The following is a 20,864-nucleotide window of genomic DNA, read 5'->3' on the forward strand; positions in this document are numbered from 1 at the left end:
AGAGTCCACATGCTCTGACTCAGGCCAGTCCTGCAATCCTCGCTCACAGAAACTCGCACCAGGTTCACGCAATGCCACGCGGGAGGAAGCTGCTCAGGTACAGTAAAGTTCGCCACATCTATGGCCTAGACCCACCCTGACTGTGAAAGGCAAAGCACGTCAGGACAGGCTGGGAGCGAGGACGTCCTGCTCTGCTAGGGGAGCCTTGCGGCTGCTCACTGGGGGTCAGAGCTGCGTCCTCCCGCGGGGCAGGAAAGACGCTCAACCGGAGCCCTGCCGCCGCGTGCGCAGCGTTCTGAGGGGCGGGCCTGTGTGCTCCCGTGGGGTAGTGTATCTGGCTCTGCTTGGAGCCTCAAGGTAAGGGGTCTGGGGTTGGGGGGGTGGATAAGGGGTGGGCGCAGTCAGGGGACAGGGAGCAGGGTGGGTTGGATGGGGGGTGGGATCCAGGGGAGGGTGTGGCTAGGGGCGGGAGTCTCTGGAGGGGGGAAGTCAGGGAGCAGGGGGGGAGTGGATGAGGCATGGGAGTTCTGGGGTTTGTTGGGGGGCAGTGGCTGGATAGGGGTCAGGGGACAGGAAGCAAGAAGGGTCCGGGGGGGGGGCAGTTAGGGTGGGGGGTCTCTGGAGGGAGTGGTCAGGGACAAGGACCTGGGGGGTTGGATGAGTCAGCAGTTCGTGGTGGGGGGGGGGCTGTCAGAAGGCAGGGGTGTGGAGAGGGGTTGCAGCAGGCAGGGAGCAGGGGGAGGGTTGGATGGGTCGGGAGTTCTGGGGGTCCTGTCAGGGGGCGGGGAGCGGTTGAATGGGCATGGGAGTCCCAGGAGTCTGTCTGGGGGTGGGGGTGTGGATAAGGGTTGGGGCAGTCAGGGGACAAGGAGCAGGGAGGCTTAGATAAGGGCAGGGGTCCCAGGAGGGGGTAGTCAGGGGACAAGGAGCGAGGGGGTTGCGGGTTCTGAGGGGGGCAATCACCCAGCCCTCTCCCCTGAGCCCTGACCCCCCCATACACACACCACACCCTCTGCCCTGAGCCCCGCACACACCCCAGACTCCTGCCCTGGGCCCTGTACCTCCCTCATACACACCCAGACGTCTGCTTGACTTCTTCACACCCCCCCCACGGCCTCAGCCCTGACTCTGGCACCCCCCCACATCCCCAGCCTCCCACACCCAATGCACCCCCCACATCCCCACCCTCACCACGACCACCAAACGGGAGCTCCTGCACCCCCACCCCCACATTCCCACCTGGACCCCTCACATCAAATGGGAGCTGCCCAGGTAAGTGCCCCACAACCAAACCTCCTGCCCCAACCCTGAGCCCCCTCCCTCATTCTAGCTCCTGGCCAGACCCTTCACCCCCAGCCCTGTGCTCAGTGCAGAGAGAGGAAGAGAATGGGCTAGAACCGGGGAGAAGGTGGGTACCCACTGTACGTGGGCAGGGCCGGGACCCCAGACTGGCAGCGGGCTGAGTGGATTCGGCAATCAGGATCCTGGCTGGCAGGAGCCAGCGGAAGGAACCCCTGAGCGGCTGTGAGCTGAGCCGCTCAGCCCACTGCCGGTCTGGGGTTCTGGACGCAGGCCTCGCTCAGTCCACTGCCAGCCTAGGTGAACAGAACCCCAGACCAGCAGTGGGCAAAGCGGGCCGGCGGCATAAGATCAACATTTTAATTTAATTTTAAATGAAGCTGCTTAAACATTTTGAAAACCTTGTTTATTTTACAATACAACACTAGTTTAGTTATATAATATATAGACTTATAGAGAGAGACCTTATAAAAAATATTTAAATGTATTACCAGCATGCGAAACCTTAAATTAGAGTGAATAAATGAAGACTCGGCACAGCACTTGTGAAAGGTTGCTGACCCCTGCAGTAGATTATAAGCTTTGTAATGATACCTTACAAGAGACCTTTTGCATGAAGCATATTCCAATTACATTATATTCACACTCATTAGCATATTTCCATAAAACATATGGAGAGCAACATCACAGCAACATCTTGCAAACCATTCCCATATCCAGAAATACTGGCAATGTCATAAAAAGTTATGGAGCTTTACCAATTGTTTGTATATTTTCATCAACCAAGGAAACCTACAATATCAGTTATGTTAGACTGGGCTTAGTGCAAACTGAGATTACCTTCATTTATTTCTGATTGCAGCATGATTCTTTCGTACAGCAAGAAACCTTCTTTTCTTAAGGATCTCTGGCCTACCTAGATTGTCGTCCCACATGTATTCTGGAGAAAGTATTTTGGTTGGTTTGTGGTAAAGAAAATACTTGTTTAAGTGACTCTCTTCTTGCCAGATTGCCTCAATTCCATTGGCTTTGTCCACCACGATGGCTTCATGGCATTGCTTGGTCAGCTTGTAAACCTCCATTACTGTTCCTCCAAAAATGGATGCCATATAGTAGAAGTCACCCTCATCGCTGGGCACATAAGCTTGAGAAGCAGGTCGACGTTCATAGGTGAAAGACCGACGCTCTGCGGCGTAGAAACCTGGGTGTAGTGTGCCAAACAAGTCGCTCAGGATCTCCACTCCAACTTGGTCATTAAACTTCATGTCTACATCAACACACACAAGGTAGCTGACCTCATTAACGAACCGCTGCTGAGAGAAGTAGCTGAGCATTTCCATTCGTCGCATAGAGATTTCTTGCCACCTAGGGTAGTTTTGGACTTGGAGAACCACTACGTTCCTTCCTTCTTTGAGCGCAACTTTAGGAACTTCTTCTGGTCTGTCTGTGAAAATGTAATAGTTCACCCTATGTCCAACCATAAAGTAAGTCTCTGCAGTTTCTAAAAACGTCTTGAGGAAGACTACATACCTAGAAAAAAAAGAAAAGAGAAATTCTCTATTAGAAATAAAAGGCACTGTGGTAGAAGACTGGAAGAAGGGAACACAGAGAGCAACGAAGTGACAGGATCAGGGAGACCCATCGGGTGTGCAGAACAGGGAGTAGGTGGGGGAAATGGTGGAGGTGTAAGAAGGGGCAGACTTGTAAAGCATCTTGAAGGTGAGGATGAGGATTCTGAACTTAGTGTGGAAAAAGACAAGAGGCAGTGAAAGGACTGATGACATAGTTGGACTCACAAGAGGGATCTAGGATTTGAGCTTTTGTTGTTATTTACGGAGGGGAAGATGAACCAATTCCTACACAGTTTGTAAAGCATCTTTGATGATCAAAGCTGTGTAAATGTCTGTTTTTCTCCCCTATGAAAATAGCCAATTAATATAAGATTCCTATTCAGAAGTAACAAATAATTGTGACTCCACCTAATGGGTTTTGTTGCAAGCAGGAATTGATAGTGCTCATGAACAATAAAAAGAATCTGTTTTAGTCAGAAACAATGTTTTTTTTTTTAATATTTATTGCTAGTTTCCTGGTTAGGATTATTTCCTTCCCAATACTGACGATCATCAGCCTTCATCTCTTGAGCCACATTTAGCTGTTCAGGGTATTGCATGCGACTCTCATGGAATCCATGCTGCAGGAGCAAGTGAGGTCTTAGGTACTGCGGTGACCACATGAGTGCTCTGCCCATGAACACAAGTGGAAGTGCTGAGAAATGAACCATAGACACCATGTCACTCTGTCCCTCCCAAACAGCCAGGAAGGGAGTCTACCTAGGAAGGATGAAGAGCTCACCTGTACCCTGCCTGAATTTGAACCTGTGGCTCTAGGGACTTTCAAAGCAAGGTATGGATCATCTCCTGAGAGATGCTGAATATCTTTAACTCCATTAACTTCAGTGAGAGATAAGGGCAAGCAGCACCTCTCAGGATTGGGCCTATATTGCCACTTAGCCATCCTTGCAGTGAAAATGAGAGTTCTCTGTCATGTTCACATTCCAGCTTCGTGTACCATCCCAGCAAAATGACTTGCCTGCGTGGCCCAGGTACAGCTGCATTTCAAAGGTGTTCTGCCTCGTTACCTGCTATTTCAGCTGACCTGCAAATAACCAGCAGGTGTAATGTGTTATAAGAGCTGCCCCCGACATAGCCAGCTATGAGCCAAGATCTCAAGAGTGAAGGGGCCAGTTGAGGCACTACCCTCTTACAGAATTCAGCTCAAACCCAACAGGAGTAAGGGGGCATTTACAAGGTTTCATGGCAAATATCCAAGCCCCCTTCATTTCACTACGAGAGGGATCAACAGGAGAGTTGCACACTGTAAGAAATTAACATCAACCTCATTTGTTGTGTATATGCCTAGCCCCTTTAGAACCCAGTACTAGTGAATGAGAAACATCCTCCTGATCTTTGTCTTTACTGGAGAAAGGGCAGCCAAACAAATAGATATACAGCATAGAGTGAAGATGGTAATTTTTCATTCACAGACATTTCCAATGCAGGTACTGGCCACATGCAGTTTGATGGGCCAGGAGACCCTTCTGCAACATATTTAGCCTTGCTTGAAGATATTGATTTCTGATTCAAAACTAACCATTTTTAATTAAGCCCATTTCTCAGAACAAGAAAACATGAAGGTGCCCCAGGAATCCTTTAGCAACCCTCCTCTCCAAAAGAAGGGTATAAATATGCTCCTTATCCCCAAGATATTATTGGGAAGAGACTCTAATTCATATTGATTCTGGGGCAGTTACAAACCATTGTGCCAATATAATGTTAGGGGGGGGTGTTATGTTGCTTGGGGTTTTGTCTTTCAAAGTCCCGATTCCATGTAATCATTAGCAATCCCATTAAACTTTTCACAAGAGTAGGAGTATCCTAGCCAGTATCCTGGACAAGATGAAACTTCAGTTCTTTCATCTCATCTCATCTTCTCAAATTGGCCCTATATTTTCAAAATGGATCTGGTGTTCTTTGCTTCCTCTCCTAAACTGGTGTGTCTCATTGATGTACAACATTGAAAAGTTGCTTCATCTCACTGGTGGCCAAATCAGCCTTGCAAAATTGGTATAAATATTTATCAGCACAGGTACTAAAACCTACTTGTTCATTCTTAACAGGATCATAATTGAAAAATAACCAGGATATTTTATTATACCTTGATCTGATGTCCTTTTGATCTTCAGCAATACATTTGGCAAAAAAATTCCGTTGTCAGGCAATAGCGCTTATGAACACTGGCTGAACCTATGCTCCATGACTAACAAGGATTTCGTTGTATCATGCACAGCCTTTGGAAAACAATAATGTTATTAAATAGTTCCTTAATCTATGCTTGCATAACTGGCTACATAACTAACGACACTGAAATGTGTTTTAAGTCAATCAGCAATCTTCCAACAAAACTCCTGCTTGGGAGGGTGAGGTGAATAAGGGATACACCATCACTACACAAAAAATAAGTTTCCCCCATCTCCTTGTTGGTTATACATCACCTTTCGTACCTAACATATAGTTCTGTAATTAAGCCATACTCACTTTTTGATAGCAAACACTGTCAGTCCAACAGTGACATTCCTTTGTCGGAACTGCTCATTCAGGATCTCGGAGTTATAGGTCCCTTCCCAAACTATTGGAGCAAACCATGGAGTCATCATAAGGACGTCACATCTCCTGTGGAAGAGGAAGTTTTCTTTAGAATCACACTATAGAAGTAAGAAATACGGAGGCAGTTGCCTTCCCTACGTATAGAAAGACACTACCAGAGCTATGTGTTAAAGTTCAAAAATAGATAACTAACAGTTGTAAAGAAATATACAACTCTTCGAAGTCACAAGACTTGGTGCAGTAAGGCTATATTATATATCAGGTTATTGGGATCTATCAACTAATTAATGTTTGCACTGCATGAACAGCTACCCAGCATGTCTGAGGTTTGTAACAGAACAAAACATTCAGGCTTGTACTTTGTATAAAGACCCAAGCGTTTCTGAGATTTTGTATGCCTAAGTTAACACAGAGCAAGACAAGTTCAAATCCTTAAGGAAGTTTCATGGTCAGATTTTAGTTTCTTAACTTTAGTTATATTTTGGATGTAACAAAACGCTTATTTTTAGTTTTACTTACGGTGGCTTTAGAATCTGTGGCTTTGTGTAAATCATTCTAAAAGAAAAGTAGGAAAACAAAAATGATTTCAGGTTAAGGAAAGATTTCCATAGCTCTTTTAAAAAATCCTTGTCGAGTTTGCAGACAAGTAAAAGATTCCCACCAATCAGCTCCATTGAGAACTCAGTGACCCATACTCAGAACTCCAAAGGAAAGGGTTTTAGCTTTACTGTACGTCTGGTGACTTGAGTTTAAATCCTGGTTCAGGTCACATATGAACATAAGTTTAGTGGTCTCTCTCTCTAGTCCCTAATATTGGTTCACATCACAAAACCTCTATGCAGTGTGGCTTGATTGACAATCTATGCTCATGAGAGGCTCAGAGGGAGACATTAAAAAGTCAGGAATGAGGTGCATTAGCAAAGTGGTGTGAGCATGCAGGATTGGAGCAGAAAATTTTTGCAGGTAGGGAATGTGGAACATTGACAGAGCAGTGTGTCAGGTCAGAACTTGAATAGTAGAGTTTCCTGGAGGTCAGAATTGAGGTGCAGACTGGTGTAACCCAAGCAGTGTGAACATCCTTAGAGAGGAGGGGAATCCATGAGATCACTGCTGAGAGCTTTCAAAGATAGGTAACAAATGAGCTTGTCTAAATCTCAGTGTCATTATCCTGTATTGATTCACAATACACAAATGCAGTGCTAAGACAGAGTACTGGAGTTCCACAAGCAAGATTATCATAGATTGCCTAGGGAGGTTGTGGAATCTCCATCTCTGGGGATATTTAAGAGTAGGTTAGATAAATGTCTATCAGGGATGGTCTAGACAGTATTTGGTCCTGCCATGAGGGCAAGGGACTGGACTCGATGACCTCTCGAGGTCCCTTTCAGCCCTAGAATCTATGAATCATTAAGCAGCTGAAACACTTAAAAGAATCTAACAAAGTTCTACCTTGGTAATTCAATTTGTAGTAAATCTTCCAGGATATGGTTGCTATAGAGAAAGAACAATGGAAGTTTGGCTTACAAAAAGACAACATTCAGTAGAAAGTAACTAGTCCAAGAAATCATTGAATTAATTAATGTTTCCCAGCATCTAAATATTAAAGAAAAAGTTCTGTCTTAATATCTTTGCATCTTGACTGTCAATGTGATCATATATCATGTTTGTTTTTTAATAGAAAGAAACCATTGGCAGTTTAGTTTACCAAAAGTACAACATTGTTAGAGCACAACTGGTTTTAAAGTAATACAAGTCCAAGGAAGACAGACCTGCAAACCGATACATGAATACTCATTGTTCACACAAGCAGTCCCACTGAAGTAAATGGGAATTATCACATGAGTAAAGGCTGCTCAAGTTAGTGTTCATCAAGTTAGTGATCATGAAACAGACAGTAAGTGGAATTAACAAAAGGTCCCACCTTGGTCGCTTTATATTGTAAAAGTCCTGGGTATTACTGCTACAGAAAGAAAACATGTCACATTAATGTTTGGTTGGTTTTTTTTTTAAACAGAGCAGTCTTTCATTACATGATCACATACTATTCTTTCCACAGGACCCCTGGCTCATTCAATGCATAGGCTATATGGTGCCATACAAATTAGTTTATATAAAGGGTGGGTGCACACCTATTGGAGTGTGAGGCTGAGGGGGAGAGAGGGACACACAGACAGGACTGGCAGGCAGGAGGAAATGAGGCTTTTAAAGATGGCCCATAAACAAGCCATCCCTCATTGGAGAAGGAAAGGCAGGCAGTGTTTTCAGAAAGCAATTAATTACACCTTTGGATGCCAGCCCAAATAGTGCCATAGATTCAATGCAGATGAGAGAGAAAATGGGGGAATAGGTCTGCATAGAACATCCATAACTAAACCCCAAACTGTGCAACTCTCACCCGCTTCTGTATTCCATTGCAAGCTCAGATCAAGTAATCAAGGCTCACATTTCTTTGCCCAGTTCTTACTAACATGGCAGCCAGTTGATTTTGTGTCAAGATCAGACAACAGGTGAGACTCAGCTGTTTATCTGTGGCTGCTGGTGTCATCAGGAGGTTGGTGGATGACGTGAACATATGAAAGGGCCTTTCAGAGCCAGTTTACAGAAATGGATAAAGGTGGGGAGAGGGATAGCTCAGTGGTTTGAGCACTGGCCTACTAAACCGAGAATTGTGAGTTCAGTCCTTGGGGGGGCCACTTAGGGATCTGGGGCAAAAATCAGTACTTGGTCCTGCTAGTGAAGGCAGGGGCCTGGACTCCATGACCTTCCAGCTCTATGAGATAAATATATGGAGATACATCTATTTGTATCCTAGGAGAAATGCTCAGATAGCTTCAGTGGAGTACCCTGACTTATACCAGCTGGGGACCTGGTCCCTTAATGTATCTAATTCAGAAGAAGGTGAGCACTGGAGCAGTGCTCTCCCCCTCCACCTGCTTCTGAGGAGCCACTGCTAGTTTCAACTGAGTTTTCATTTGAAATTTGGTAGCAAACCCCAAGTCAAAACTAAAATAGAAGTAGTTAGGAATCTCAGCAACATGGAACTGATTTCCAGAGCTCTATCTGAGAGACCTCAGATGCTCACAAAATCTGGGCAAATCCAACAGGGAACAGTTACCTCGTTGTGTCGGAGACCTTGCTTGAGGTACCACTGGACACATACCTGCAGTAAATCCAAATGTCATGTAAAACATCTGAGTAACATAAAAACTTTACACTAAAAATCATCTAGTCTAATGTTTAGGCATCTTTAAAGACACAAACCACACAACAACCAACCAAACCCAGCAGTTTATCCTCACAACAGAACAAAACCAAACCAGCCAACAAAGGAGAAAATGCAAAGGTTGCTAGAATCCTGTGGCAGGTGAAGCAAAGCAGTTTCCTATTATTATCTGTCATGCACTGAGCGTGCACTCAGTGATCTCTTATGGTCTCTGCATCAAGGAGCTTACAGATTAAATCACCACTGGAATGCCAGACTAAAAGATAATTGAAAAGAGAGTTATATGGTAAAACTGATATACTGTGTTACTAACCAAGCTTGTGAAGACCTTACACTCAACAGTATTCCTGTCTGTATGAATATTACATGAGAATGCTTCAACTTCTGTTTCAAATGCTCATTTTTATTTATTAAAAAAAAAAAAAAAGATGAAAAACACCCCAAACGACCTGAAACTGAAAATAAAAGAAACATTTTGTCTGACCCAAAACTTTTTTTTTTTTGGCAGTTCGAAGCCAACTCTTTCTTTTTTCTGTTCAGCACCCAATCTGAAAAATCAGTTAGACAAGCTTGGGAACTTACATTCATAACTCTGCTAGACGCTGAAAACCATGGATTCTGGCTTTATGGCTCCTTATAACAATTTGTAACACACTGTACTGCCAGCTACCCCTCAATTGCTCACTTCCTTTTAGGTGGTCTCCCACAGCATGTGACACACACATCCCCCTTATGTGTAACAATCTGTCCCAATTTAGCTCAGATACTGTGGTTACTTTCTCCACCTGAAGAAGAGCTCTGAGAAGCTCAAAAGCTTGTTTCTTCCACCAATGGAAACTAGTTCAATAAAAGATATTCTCCCATCTACCTTGTCTCTCTCATATCCTGGAACCAAGAAGGAAAATCACATTGTTGACTCATACTCAGTTTGTGATCCACTATAACCTCCAGATGCTTTTCAGCAGTACTACCACCCTAGCCAGTTATTCCCCATTTGTAGTTGGGTATTTGATTTTTCCTTGCTAAGTGTAGTATTTTCCCCGTGTCTTTACTGAATTTCATTTTGTTGATTTCAGACCAGTAACCCCTCCCAGCTTGGTGTCATCCATTAATTTTAAGTATGCTCTCTACTTCATTATCCAAGTCATTAATAAAAATACTGAATAGTACTGAACCCAGGACAGATTGCTGCAGGATCCCACTAGATATTCCCTCCCAGTTTGACAGAGAACCATTGAGATCTGCTCTTTGAGTACAGTCTGTTAATCAGCTTTGCATCCATTTTATAACAGTTTAATCTAGACCACATTTCCCTACTTTGCTTATGAGAATGTCATGTGGGACTTCGTCAAAAGCATTACTAAAATAAAGAGATATCATGTCTTCAGCTTCACCCCTATCCACCAGGACAGTCACCCTGTCAAAGAATCCACACGTCTTCAACTTACATGTGTTCAGCAGCCAGAGCCTGACTGGAAACCTGCTGCTTTCACATTCCAGCTGCAGGAGGATTGCTCTCACTGAGCAGTACCCTTCCCTCTTGGTATCTGTTGCAGTGAAAGTCTGGGGTTGGAGCTCAGTTCTTGGCATGAGACTAACCTAAAGAACGTTCTGGAACAGTGGGAAAGCTACCATCTGAGTCACTGTGTTTTTAAAATAGCAAATGTGCTATACTGCTATAAGATAAGCACAGGAAGTTATGCAATGGTTTTAAAAATTAATGATTTATACACTTTGAGCTAAACGGTACTTTTAGTCATGCTGTGGCAGCCGCACTGATGTCACAAATGTGACAGAAAAGTCTGTTCCCTCCCTCATCTTTCCCCCAGCTAGACTAACACAAAGCTGGGGGAATCTGTTGCACCTGTAAGTAGCTGGATTTGCACCACAGATGAGCATTTCTAAAGGTTCATACGCATTTGGGTAAAGTCTTTTGTAACAATAACCACCTTAGGAGTGGAGTGACGGAGACTCTTGCTTCGCAAAACTATCCACTTACCAAATGTAGCCAAAGCTGAAGCACAGCAGCGTGGTGAAACCCATGACATGAAGATGGCTCTTTGGAAAATAGCCTTTGATCCCTCCTGTTTTCCCTGGAATAAAGGAGATGTGCAAGAGATTGGTACACGTAGTTCAAAGCAGTATCAATTAACTGCCACTCCAGTTCCTTTTGCCATGCTGTGTGGCAAGGCTAAAAACCTGGTTACAACCCATGGGGGGAAAAATTGGTTCACACATCACTAATTCCAAACTCCTTCCAGACACCCACAATATAAACCTCACAATAGCCCCATGTAGTGGGTAGGTATTGTAATGGACTGGTTAGTGTGTGTGTTGCCACTGCCTTTACTGAATGGAATCAGAACTCCTCCAGTTGTCATGGGCGCTGTACTGCCACTAGGGAGAATTCTCCTTTGGGTTAAGCAGTAGGATCCTGTTCTTTTGGAGGAGCTGGTGCAGTGAAGTTCTCTGTACACACCTGCAGTGAAGTTTCAAGCACTCCTGCTTGAATGCATTCAATATCATTATGACTATTTTGCAAATGGAAGAACTGAGGTGCAGAGAGGGGAATTTAAGAGCTGCATACCGGAAGCCATTTGCAGCACATAACAACTGTTTCATTAAACGTACAGACTTAGGAACTATACACCAATTTTTACTATGCAAACATGCTACTAGATGGTGACGTATATATACACTCGCTATATGCCTGATCCTTCACTCATTGACATGAATGGCAAAACTGCCATTGACTTCAATGGTGCAGGATCTACCCCTACACACACAGCAATATATACACATTTCACAGATTGTATTTTATATACAACTCTGGTAATGGAAGATACTTGCCCAAGTTCATGCTGCAAATCTTTGACATAGCTGGGAACAAAACCCAGACTCCCAGTTCAATCATTAGCTGTAAGATCTTCTTCATCTCCTCTAGGGTCTTATGCATAAGCCAATACAAAACACACAGGCCACAGACCATTAGAAGTGTGAGAAACTGGCCAGCCAAGTGGCTGATTATTCTGAGTGGTCATGAAAGTGGCTGTTGTGTTGGGCAACTCTAACAAATATAACAGAGAACAAAAATCCAACTAAGCCCATTACATAAAATTGCTTATAAAAGTGAACAAATGTTAAAAGTAGAGTGAATTAGTCTAGACAAAAAGGATGGTTGAGATCATGACTGGAAGACAAAAGAGAATGGAACTGGAAAACTAATGGACCAAATGATCTGTTGGAAATTAGGCCTAATAGGTGCACAAAATAATGAGGCAATAGGCTGTTCCACCTGCCACACCTTTTGGAGGGGAATTATGGTGCCAGGGTGCAGACAAGTGGATTGGTAGGAGCCAGCTTTGCAATCATGACTGCCACCCCCATCGTATTCTGGGATCCACTGGGACACAAGTGGGCCTTCATCATCCTGGTACTGAGAAATGTCCTGACCAGATTGAGCCAGAAAGAGGGACCCCGATGACATCCCCCCACTCCCTTTCGTTGGCGTCAGCTAAGACCTGAACAGCACCTGGAATGTGAGCCTTGGATTTCTGCTGTCACCCCTCCATTGTGTCATTTTCCTTCCGCACCTTATAGCTTCCTTTTCTTCTCTCTCTCGGTCTCTGCCTTCTGATTAATAAATGTCTAGCTTAGCCAGCAAAGACAATCTCTTGTCACTCTGATCAGAGTGGCAGCTAAAAGCAATGTTTTAAACAGTCCAATGCTAACACAAATTTTACATGTCTCATTTGGCTGATAAAACCATGGGCTGTGCCCAAGTTTCTGTAGCAGTGAGGCTGCAAGTGAAAGCACCAGAAATAGAACGTGTATTTTCTATTTTTGCTGTTCTTTTCTCTCCCTCTTTGTGTTTGTCTTTAAAGAAACATTGGACTTTAACAACAGCAGCTCTAGCCCATCCTAACTGACTGTGTTTGTCTCTTTTCCCAAAAAAGGACAGTTATTACCATCTAAAAAACTCAAACGGGAGGGTTTCCTTATAAACAGCGCTGTCTACAGCTGAAGAGATATAAGCAATATTGTTAAAATGAAAGCCTTACTTAATACTTTCCTTTAAATGTTTCAGTCGCTTTTCCTTCTTATCTTAGTAAAATGTTGCAGTGTGGTTGTTGCCACAGGACTAAGCAGGCTGAGGTCTCTGTACTCAAAACTCTGAATCATGTTCAACTCTTTAGGGTTGTACGGGTTAATAAAATTAATGTAATTTGGTGGGTCACCCAAGAGTCTAGGGTAAACATACACCATCACAGCTGGTTAGCTTAGCAAACAAACCGTTTTCAAAATTGTTTTTAAATAAAAAATATTTGCATTAAAATCTTTGAACATATTAAGCTTGTTTGTGCTAACGATGGAAAGCAAATTGTTAACGCTCATATTTTGAAAAAATAAAAGTACTTAATTGTTTTAAGATTTTATTTTAACCTTTTAACAAATATTTGGTTTTGTTTCTTTTTCTTTTTTTGGAGGTTTGTAGTTTTTGTAATTGATAATAACTTTGATGGTTTTATGTAAAGGCATTTTAAAGAAAAAAACAAAAGTAAAAATGAAGTGTTTTAAATAGTTGAACGTTTATCTGCTAAAGCAAACTTTGTCATCATGGCTTATTCCTTGTTAACAGAAAGTCTGCTTGATTCACGGCTGTGACTGTGAATTAAGAGTCAATCCACCTGAAATAAGCGCTGTTGCCGGCACCAAACTTCTTGTTGTAATTTTTGTGATTAACATCTACAACAAAACAATGTGCCTTGTTGTGTTTTGCATGTGCGACAGCACAGTGCTAGTGTTGTGGAGTCACCTCTCTGTGATAAGCTACAAGGTCACAATGGCCACGTCCTCCCAAAAACTGGTAGTGAAACAGATTAGGCAAAATCTGCCCCTGGACAAAAATGCCTGTGTACTTTCCTCCCCACTTTGGGGTGTTGGTAAATGGTTCATGAATGCAAAAATAGTTGTCTGCCCCCTCCCCCACCAAGTCATGCTGTGGCTTCTTTTTAAAAGACCGCAAAATACTTCGGTCAAAATGCCATAAGAGGTAAATAATTTTCCAAGCAAGTTAGTTTAACCCCTCGTGTACAGAATGTTCATGATTTGTGTAAATGTGCAGTTTTAAGTGTGCAGGTGGCAAAAAGAGGAAAAAGATGGTTCCCCCTTGTTACTCCTCCCCCCTTTTTTTAAACCATTCTGGACATACAGCCAAAGGAGTAATAAGAGCTGGCATGTTTCTAAACATTTAGAGAGCAGATTACAGCAGTTCTGTCTATTTTATTAAGCAATGTCTGATGTGAAGCAGAATTGGTTCATAAAAGAGGGATATTGTAAGAAATGGGGCCTGCTCCGCTTGTGAGCTCAGCTGTTGGAAAGTGAGTGAAAATTCCTAAAATGTCACAATCATCAATAGCAATGAATGTGGATAGAAAACTGGGAGTGAGACTGAATTAGTCCAAATCAAAAGGTCCAGTGCCAGCCAAGGGCTGTGTTAAGACCATGACTGGTAAACAACAAAAAAGGAAACAGGAACTAATGAACCATACAAAACCCCAACTACAGCTGGAGTGAAAGGAACAAGCTTCGCCATCATGGCTGCCACCCCCACTACTTCCTGGTGGCCCTGGTTCCACCGTGACACTGCTGAGCCTTTATCCTTCTGATTCTGCGAGATGTCCTGACCAGACTGGGCCAGATTTACCTTGGTGTAACCAAGAGCAGGATATGGACCTAAGTTAATAGCATATAGTTGGTCTCAAGTATTTAATATCCGCTACTTTTAAGTTCCTTCTCCGCATTTAAAACACCCGGTCTGCCTGCAAACCCCACACCTGCTGTATTTTTTTCAAACTCTAAACAAGATTAGACATGACACAGCTCATAGAACATCTTAAAGGAAAATGAACAGGTACCTTGGTCTTTGTGCATCGTGCACCGAGTTGCTCCCACAGGAATGTGTGAGGAAGAAGGAATTGCGGAGATTGGTGGTGACAGCCGTGGACTGAAGCAGCCGTAAGAAGCTGGGAGCTGCAAGCTCTCTAGAAAGGGCAGCAGTTGCCCAAACCTCTTGTTTCATCCCTATTGATACTGATTTATTGCACGGTAATTAGATGGGCACTTTGCCAGCAGAGACCAGCCTATTAGAGTCCACATGCTCTGACTCAGGCCAGTCCTGCAATCCTCGCTCACAGAAACTCGCACCAGGTTCACGCAATCCCACTAAGGAGGAAGCTGCTCAGGTACAATAAACTTCGCCACATCTATGGCCTAGACCCACCCTGACTGTGGAAGGCAAAGTACATCAGGACAGGCTGGGAGCGAGGACGTACTGCTCTGCTAGGGGAGCCTTACCACTGCTCACAGCATTCATCACCCCAGGAGCTCACTGCCTGGGGACCTGGGTAAACGCCCTAGTTTGCAGAGCAGGCTCCTTTTGGACCTTAGGTACGAGCAGCTGCCGTGGCAGTTTGCTCTCTGGCTCCTGCTGCTTCCTCAAGCCCTCTGTAGGAATCTGGCACAGATGCAGCTGGAGTGTGACACTTATGACTCCTTTCTGCCAAAGCACTTGCACAACCCAGGACAGGATCTGCCGTCTGATTTTAAATGACTGTCATATGCCTCAGGGAGCCACTTTGAGGCCTTGTCCGCCGTAGAAATATCTGGCTCCTAACTACTTGGCGCCCCCAATATGCCTGCAACACACCATGCATTCGCGCACCAAATTGCTCCCAGGAGAACGTAGGTGATTGTACCCTTTGGAGTAAACCTGCTCTGAGCAAGGCTAAGCACCATGCCACTCTCTCACGGGCACATTGCCAATATGGGCAGTGCTAGGATTATTTTTTTTAATCGCTTGAGATGGCACTTTGAGTTAAAGGGATACTATCAGATCAAATTTAATTCCTCGAGTAAGCCATCTAGATTCAATGCCTCATACATGTGCAGCTCAAACTAAAATTGTGAGGGAGCAAGGAAGGACTGTTGGTTACTTCTAAAATGATATAGTGGTACCTAGATGCCATGGTGATGGACACCTTAGAAATGCAGATGAGCTTTTGTACTGACTTTTGTCCATTTCTAATTTGATGGGTTTGCAAGTTTTAGTTTTAGGGGTTTTTTACATGTCCCCAGAAGCTGCAATGGAGGACACTGGAACAAGCAAAAGATGAGACGTTAAAGAACATTTTCTTGTATTAAATTTTTTTAAAATGCTCCCGTTAAACACTTGGGAGACATTATGAGAGAGCTAGCACCCCCCTCCCTCCTTCCTTCTAATTATCATCCTCCATCCCCTATTTAGAGTCAATGAAAATTGGGCTGATGAATTAATGATCTCCCCTCCTTTGCCATCTGTTGATTAGAACCCAATATGGTGTCCTCCTGGGAACATCCCTGCCACATGCCCACTCTCACTCTTGGAACAAAACAAAAGACTGGCCCCCGAGAATCCAGTCCAGATTTTTGAGGGATAGCTCAGTGGTTTGAGCAGTGGCCTGCTAAACCTAGGGTTGTGAGTTCAATCCTTGAGGGGTCCATTTAGGGATTTGGTTCTGCTTTGAGCAGGGGGTTGGACTAGATGATCTCTTGAGGTCCCTTCCAACCCTAATAATCTATGATTAGTATGACAGTGCAGTCCAGGCACCAGCATTCCAAGCTGGTGCTTGGGGCAGCAATCTGGAAGGGGCGGCAGTCCCTGTTGTTTTGCCCCCAAGCAGTGCGTCGAATTGCCGCCGCAGGCAGCGGGGGCAGTTCCTGTGCCCTTAGGGCGGCAGGCGCGTTTCCGCAGTGGAGGCAATTCAGCGGCAACTTCTATGTTTAGTTGTCCACAGCAGCTTCAGCTAAACATAGAAGCTGCCGCCGAATTGCCACCTCTGCGGAAAGGCGCCTGCCGCCCTAAGGGCACACGGACTGCCCCAACTGTCCACGGCGGCAATTCGGCGCGCTGCTTGGGGCGGCAAAAACTGTAGAGCCGGCCCTGAGTCCAGGTTGCACATTCACTGGCAAAGACACACCTTGAGTGTATCAAGAAACTCAGTTGTACCCTGGAGTGTGTGTGTGTATTTTATATATATATCTTTATATCTTTCTACTGAGGTCTCCAACAAACTTGTATTGACTTCAATGGGAGCAGAACTGGGCAAGTCTGGATTTTGCCTCTTCCTTAACTGATCTTCCATTTTCAATTAGAACACCCACTACAGGGAAATCAATGGAATAGACCTCGTTGTGAGGGAGAAAATCTTCCAACATTTCTGTTCAAGCCACTTCAATTCCCTTCTACAAGTGACTTTGAGGAAAAAATTCTCTCTCAGTTACAACCTGCAAATCCAATTGCATAGATATCATGGGGACAGGTGCTATTGCTGGATATGAGTCAGCAGTGTGCCCTTGTTGCCAAGAAGGCTAACGGCATTTTGGGCTGTATAAGTAGGAGCATTGCCAGCAGATCGAGGGACGTGATCTTTCCCCTCTATTCAGATGAGGCCTCACTAATGCTGGAGTACTGTGTCCTGTTTTGGGCCCCACACTACAAGAAGGATGTGGAAAAATTGGAAAGAGTCCAGCGGAGGGCAACAAAAATGATTAGGGGGCTGGAGCACATGACTTATGAGGAGAGGCTAAGGGAACTGGGATTGTTTAGTCTGCAGCAGAGAAGAATGAGGGGGGATTTGATAGCTGCTTTCAACTACCTGAAAGGGGGTTCCAAAGAGGATGGATCTAGACTGTTCTCAGTGGTACCTGATGACAGAACAAGGAGTAATGGTCTCAAGTTGCAGTGTGGGGGAGGTTTAGGTTGGATATTAGGAAAACCTTTTTCACTAGGAGGGTGGTGAAGCACTGGAATGGGTTACCTAGGGAGGTGGTGGAATCTCCTTCCTTAGAGGTTTTTAAGGTCAGGCTTGACAAAGCCCTGTCTAGGATGATTTAGTTGGGAATTGATGCTGCTTTGAGCAGGGGGTTGGACTAGATGACCTCCTGAGGTCCCTTCCAACCCTGATATTCTATTATTCTATTTAAAAACCCAAGACAACGGATAGAGCGTAAGTGGAAGCAGAATTTGGTGCAGAAGAGGGCTCTACCAGTCATCTTATTCCAACACATACTGTTCTCCAGGTGAGACTCATTACATCCTCATCTGGTCTCTTTTCCTGACATTTGTTAAGCAGTCTTTGGTGCAGAGAGGTAACGTCTGTCTTTTGAGGGCCCAAAGATTTATGAGGTATTAGGAGCTCTGCCAATAGCAGATGGAGTTGCTTTACATTGTGATATTTCTCCAGCCATCTCTCCCTGAGAAGCTAAGGTCTTTTAACCATAGTTCTGTGTCCTTCAGGGGAGAAAATTAATTGAAAAATAGATCTGATAACCCTGAGCTTTCTTCATTAGAAATTAGATGAAAACCTAAAGATTTGATATCATTCTGGGCCAGCTGAGATTGAAATGATGGATCCAGATAAAGAGTTGAGACACAAGATGATTTCATTTTCAAGTGTATTTTGCAAGGTGGCGAGCACCACAGGATTGGAAGCAGCTGAATATTGAGATGCATTTCAAGTATCCTACAGATTGGGGGCAGCCCAACCCACCTAGAAAAATCAAACTGAACCAGAGAATTTTTTTTAGAAGAGCAAAAAATCCAGTTATTTATTTATTTACACACAGCCACACAGAGATTTTGGCTCTGGTAACAAATAGAAATACCAAAATCTCTCTTACGTTTCCACATCAGTTCTGACCCAAATAAAACCAGGAAGCACTAGAAGTCTCATGAAAGCTTCTTTGCATCAGATGTCCAGCCAAGAGAGGTTTGAATAAGCATCTGAATCTACAAGTCTCTATATTTCCCCAACAACCTAGTGCTGGTACAGCTCTATTCCAGAGAAATACCAATATATTTTTGGATAGGAAATTGTCGGAAACAGCAAACTATCATTATGGTAACTGTGACAGGTTTGGTCACAGAGACCCCCTTGAGACTGTCACTTGATGTGCTAGAATTACCTCTGAACCATTTTCCATGCTAGCTTGGGACTCCAGAACCTTGCCTTGTTGAGCCAGACACACTAGCCTGCTGCAACATAGACCCAGGTCTGGTTCACACCCCCAAAGCTGCAGACTTTAACCAAAAACTGCTCAGCAAGTCACCTATCTCCAGCACCCAGACACCCAGCTCCCAATGGAATCCAAACTCCAAATAAATCCATTTTACTCTGTATAAAGCTTATACAGGGTAAACTCATAAATTGTCCAACCTCTGTAACATAGATAGATAGAGAGAGATGTACAGCTGTTTGCTCCCCTAGGTATTAATCATTTACTCTGGGTTCATTCATAAACAAAAGTGATTTTATTAGGTATAAAAAGTAGGATTTAAGTGGTTTCAAGTAGTAACAGACAGAACAAAGTAAGTTACCAAGCAAAATAAAACAAAACAGGCAAGTTTAAGCCTATTACATTAAGAAAGTGAATACAGATAAATCTCACCCTCAGAGATGGTCCAATAAGCTTCTTTCACAGACTAGACTCCTTCCTAGTCTGGGCCCGATCCGTTCCCCGGTACAGACCTCGTTAGTTCCAGCAGGCATCTTAGGTGAAAAGCAGGGGATTTCACATGACTGGGACCTCCCTTGTTCTGTTCCACCGCCTCTTTTATAGCTTTGGCACAAGGCGGGAATCCTTTGTCTCTCTGGGTCCCCACTCTTTTTTCTCAATGGAAGTGCACCAGGTTTAAGATGGATTCCAGTACCAGCTGACATGATCACTGTAAGACCTCATTCTCCATTCTTTCAGGATCGGCCTGCCTGTACCCAGGAAGGTTTGCGAGTAAACAGAGAGTCATTAACAACCAACCCTCCTAGCTAAATGGGAGCCATCAAGATTCCAATCTACCATTAATGGCCCACTATTTTGCATAGTTACAATAGGACTTCAGAGTAATACTTCATATTTCTAGCTTCAGATACAAGAATGATACATTCATACAAATAAGATGAACACACAGTAGATCAGGGGTCAGCAACCTATGGCACGCGTGGCATTAAAAATCCTGCCTGGCGCAGCAAGCTGTGGGGTCTGCAGTCCCGGGCTGGAGCACCGGACCGAGTGCAGCAAGCCTCCAGCCCCTTCCCTGCCTTCTCCCCTCCCCTGGAGCCCTGCCGCCGTGCGCGCAGAGCTCTGGGGGCCGGGGCTGCGTGCTCCCGTGGGGCAGCGTTTGACTCTGCTGGGAGGAAAAGACGCTCCCCGCTCACCCGGAGCCCTGCCGCCGCGTGCGCAGCGTTCTGAGGGGCGGGCCTGTGTGCTCCCGTGGGGTAGTGTATCTGGCTCTGCTTGGAGCCTCAAGGTAAGGGGTCTGGGGCTGGGGGGGTGGATAAGGGGTGGGCGCAGTCAGGGGACAGGGAGCAGGGTGGGTTGGATAGGGGGTGGGATCCTGGGGTGTGTGTGCCTAGGGGCGGGAGTCTCTGGAGGGGGGAAGTCAGGGAGCAGCGTGGGAGTGGATGAGGCATGGGAGTTCTGGGGTTTGTTGGGGGGCAGGGGCTGGATAGGGGTCAGAGGACAGGAAGCAAGAAGGGTCCTGGGGGGGCAGTTAGGGTGGGGGGTCTCTGGAGGGAGTGGTCGGGGGCAAGGACCTGGGGGGGTTGGATGAGTCAGAAGTTCGGGGGGGGGCTGTCAGGAGGCAGGGGTGTGGAGAGGGGTTGCGGCAGGCAGGGAGCAGGGGGAGGGTTGGATGGGTCGGGAGTTCTGGGGTTCCTGTCAAGGGGTGGGGAGCGGTTGAATGGGGCATGGGAGTCCCAGGAGTCTGTCTGGGGGTGGGGGGGTGGATAAGGGTTGGGGCAGTCAGGGGTACGGTCCTAGGGGGGCAGTCAGGGGACAAGGAGCAGGGAGGCTTAGATAAGGGCAGGGGTCCCAGGAGGGGGTAGTCGGGACAAGGAGCGAGGGGGTTGCGGGTTCTGAGGGGGGCAGTCACCCAGCCCTCTCCCCTGAGCCCTGACCCCCCCATACACACACCACACCCTCTGCCCTGAGCCCCGCACACACCCCAGACTCCTGCCCTGGGCCCTGTACCTCCCTCATACACACCCAGACGTCTGCTTGACTTCTTCACACATCCCCACGACCTCAGCCCTGACTCTGGCACCCCCACACATACCCAGCCCCCCCTCTGCCATGACACCTGC

The 20,864-nt window shown here is 45.3% G+C and overlaps 3 protein-coding genes across 11 annotated transcripts in view; 1 reads left to right on the top strand and 2 right to left on the bottom strand.

Moving 5' to 3' along the window:
* Positions 1-14,634, bottom strand: part of LOC123352336 (histo-blood group ABO system transferase 1-like) — a 58,584-nt gene extending 43,950 nt beyond the window's left edge. The window contains exon 1 of the mRNA XM_044992259.1: positions 14,604-14,634. Within this exon, the coding sequence (XP_044848194.1) occupies positions 14,604-14,619 (16 nt within the window). The 5' untranslated portion in view covers positions 14,620-14,634. The remainder of the gene's footprint in view (positions 1-14,603) is intronic.
* Positions 1-20,864, bottom strand: part of LOC123352335 (histo-blood group ABO system transferase 2-like) — a 62,799-nt gene that overhangs the window by 22,542 nt on the left and 19,393 nt on the right. For 2 of the 9 annotated variants that reach the window (XM_044992245.1, XM_044992243.1), the window contains exons 1-2: positions 14,604-14,634; positions 10,685-10,778 (exon numbers count right to left, since the gene is read on the bottom strand). The exons of 1 other annotated variant lie outside the window; for it this stretch is intronic. In XM_044992245.1, coding sequence (XP_044848180.1) covers positions 10,685-10,778; positions 14,604-14,619 — 110 coding nt within the window. In that variant the 5' untranslated portion in view covers positions 14,620-14,634. Of the gene's footprint in view, positions 1-1,851; positions 2,830-5,393; positions 5,529-5,981; positions 6,018-6,911; positions 6,954-7,383; positions 7,423-8,577; positions 8,623-10,133; positions 10,171-10,684; positions 10,779-12,217; positions 12,342-14,603; positions 14,635-20,864 lie in introns of those variants that run through there. 6 more of the 9 variants (XM_044992246.1, XM_044992248.1, XM_044992247.1 and 3 more) reach the window with 6 other exon arrangements.
* Positions 13-20,864, top strand: part of MED22 (mediator complex subunit 22) — a 59,161-nt gene continuing 38,309 nt past the window's right edge. The window contains exon 1 of the mRNA XM_044992273.1: positions 13-97. The gene's annotated coding sequence lies outside the window, so the exon portion shown is untranslated. The remainder of the gene's footprint in view (positions 98-20,864) is intronic.

Source organism: Mauremys mutica, chromosome 18 (genome assembly GCF_020497125.1).
Source record: "Mauremys mutica isolate MM-2020 ecotype Southern chromosome 18, ASM2049712v1, whole genome shotgun sequence".
Taxonomy (NCBI): Eukaryota; Metazoa; Chordata; order Testudines; family Geoemydidae; genus Mauremys; species Mauremys mutica.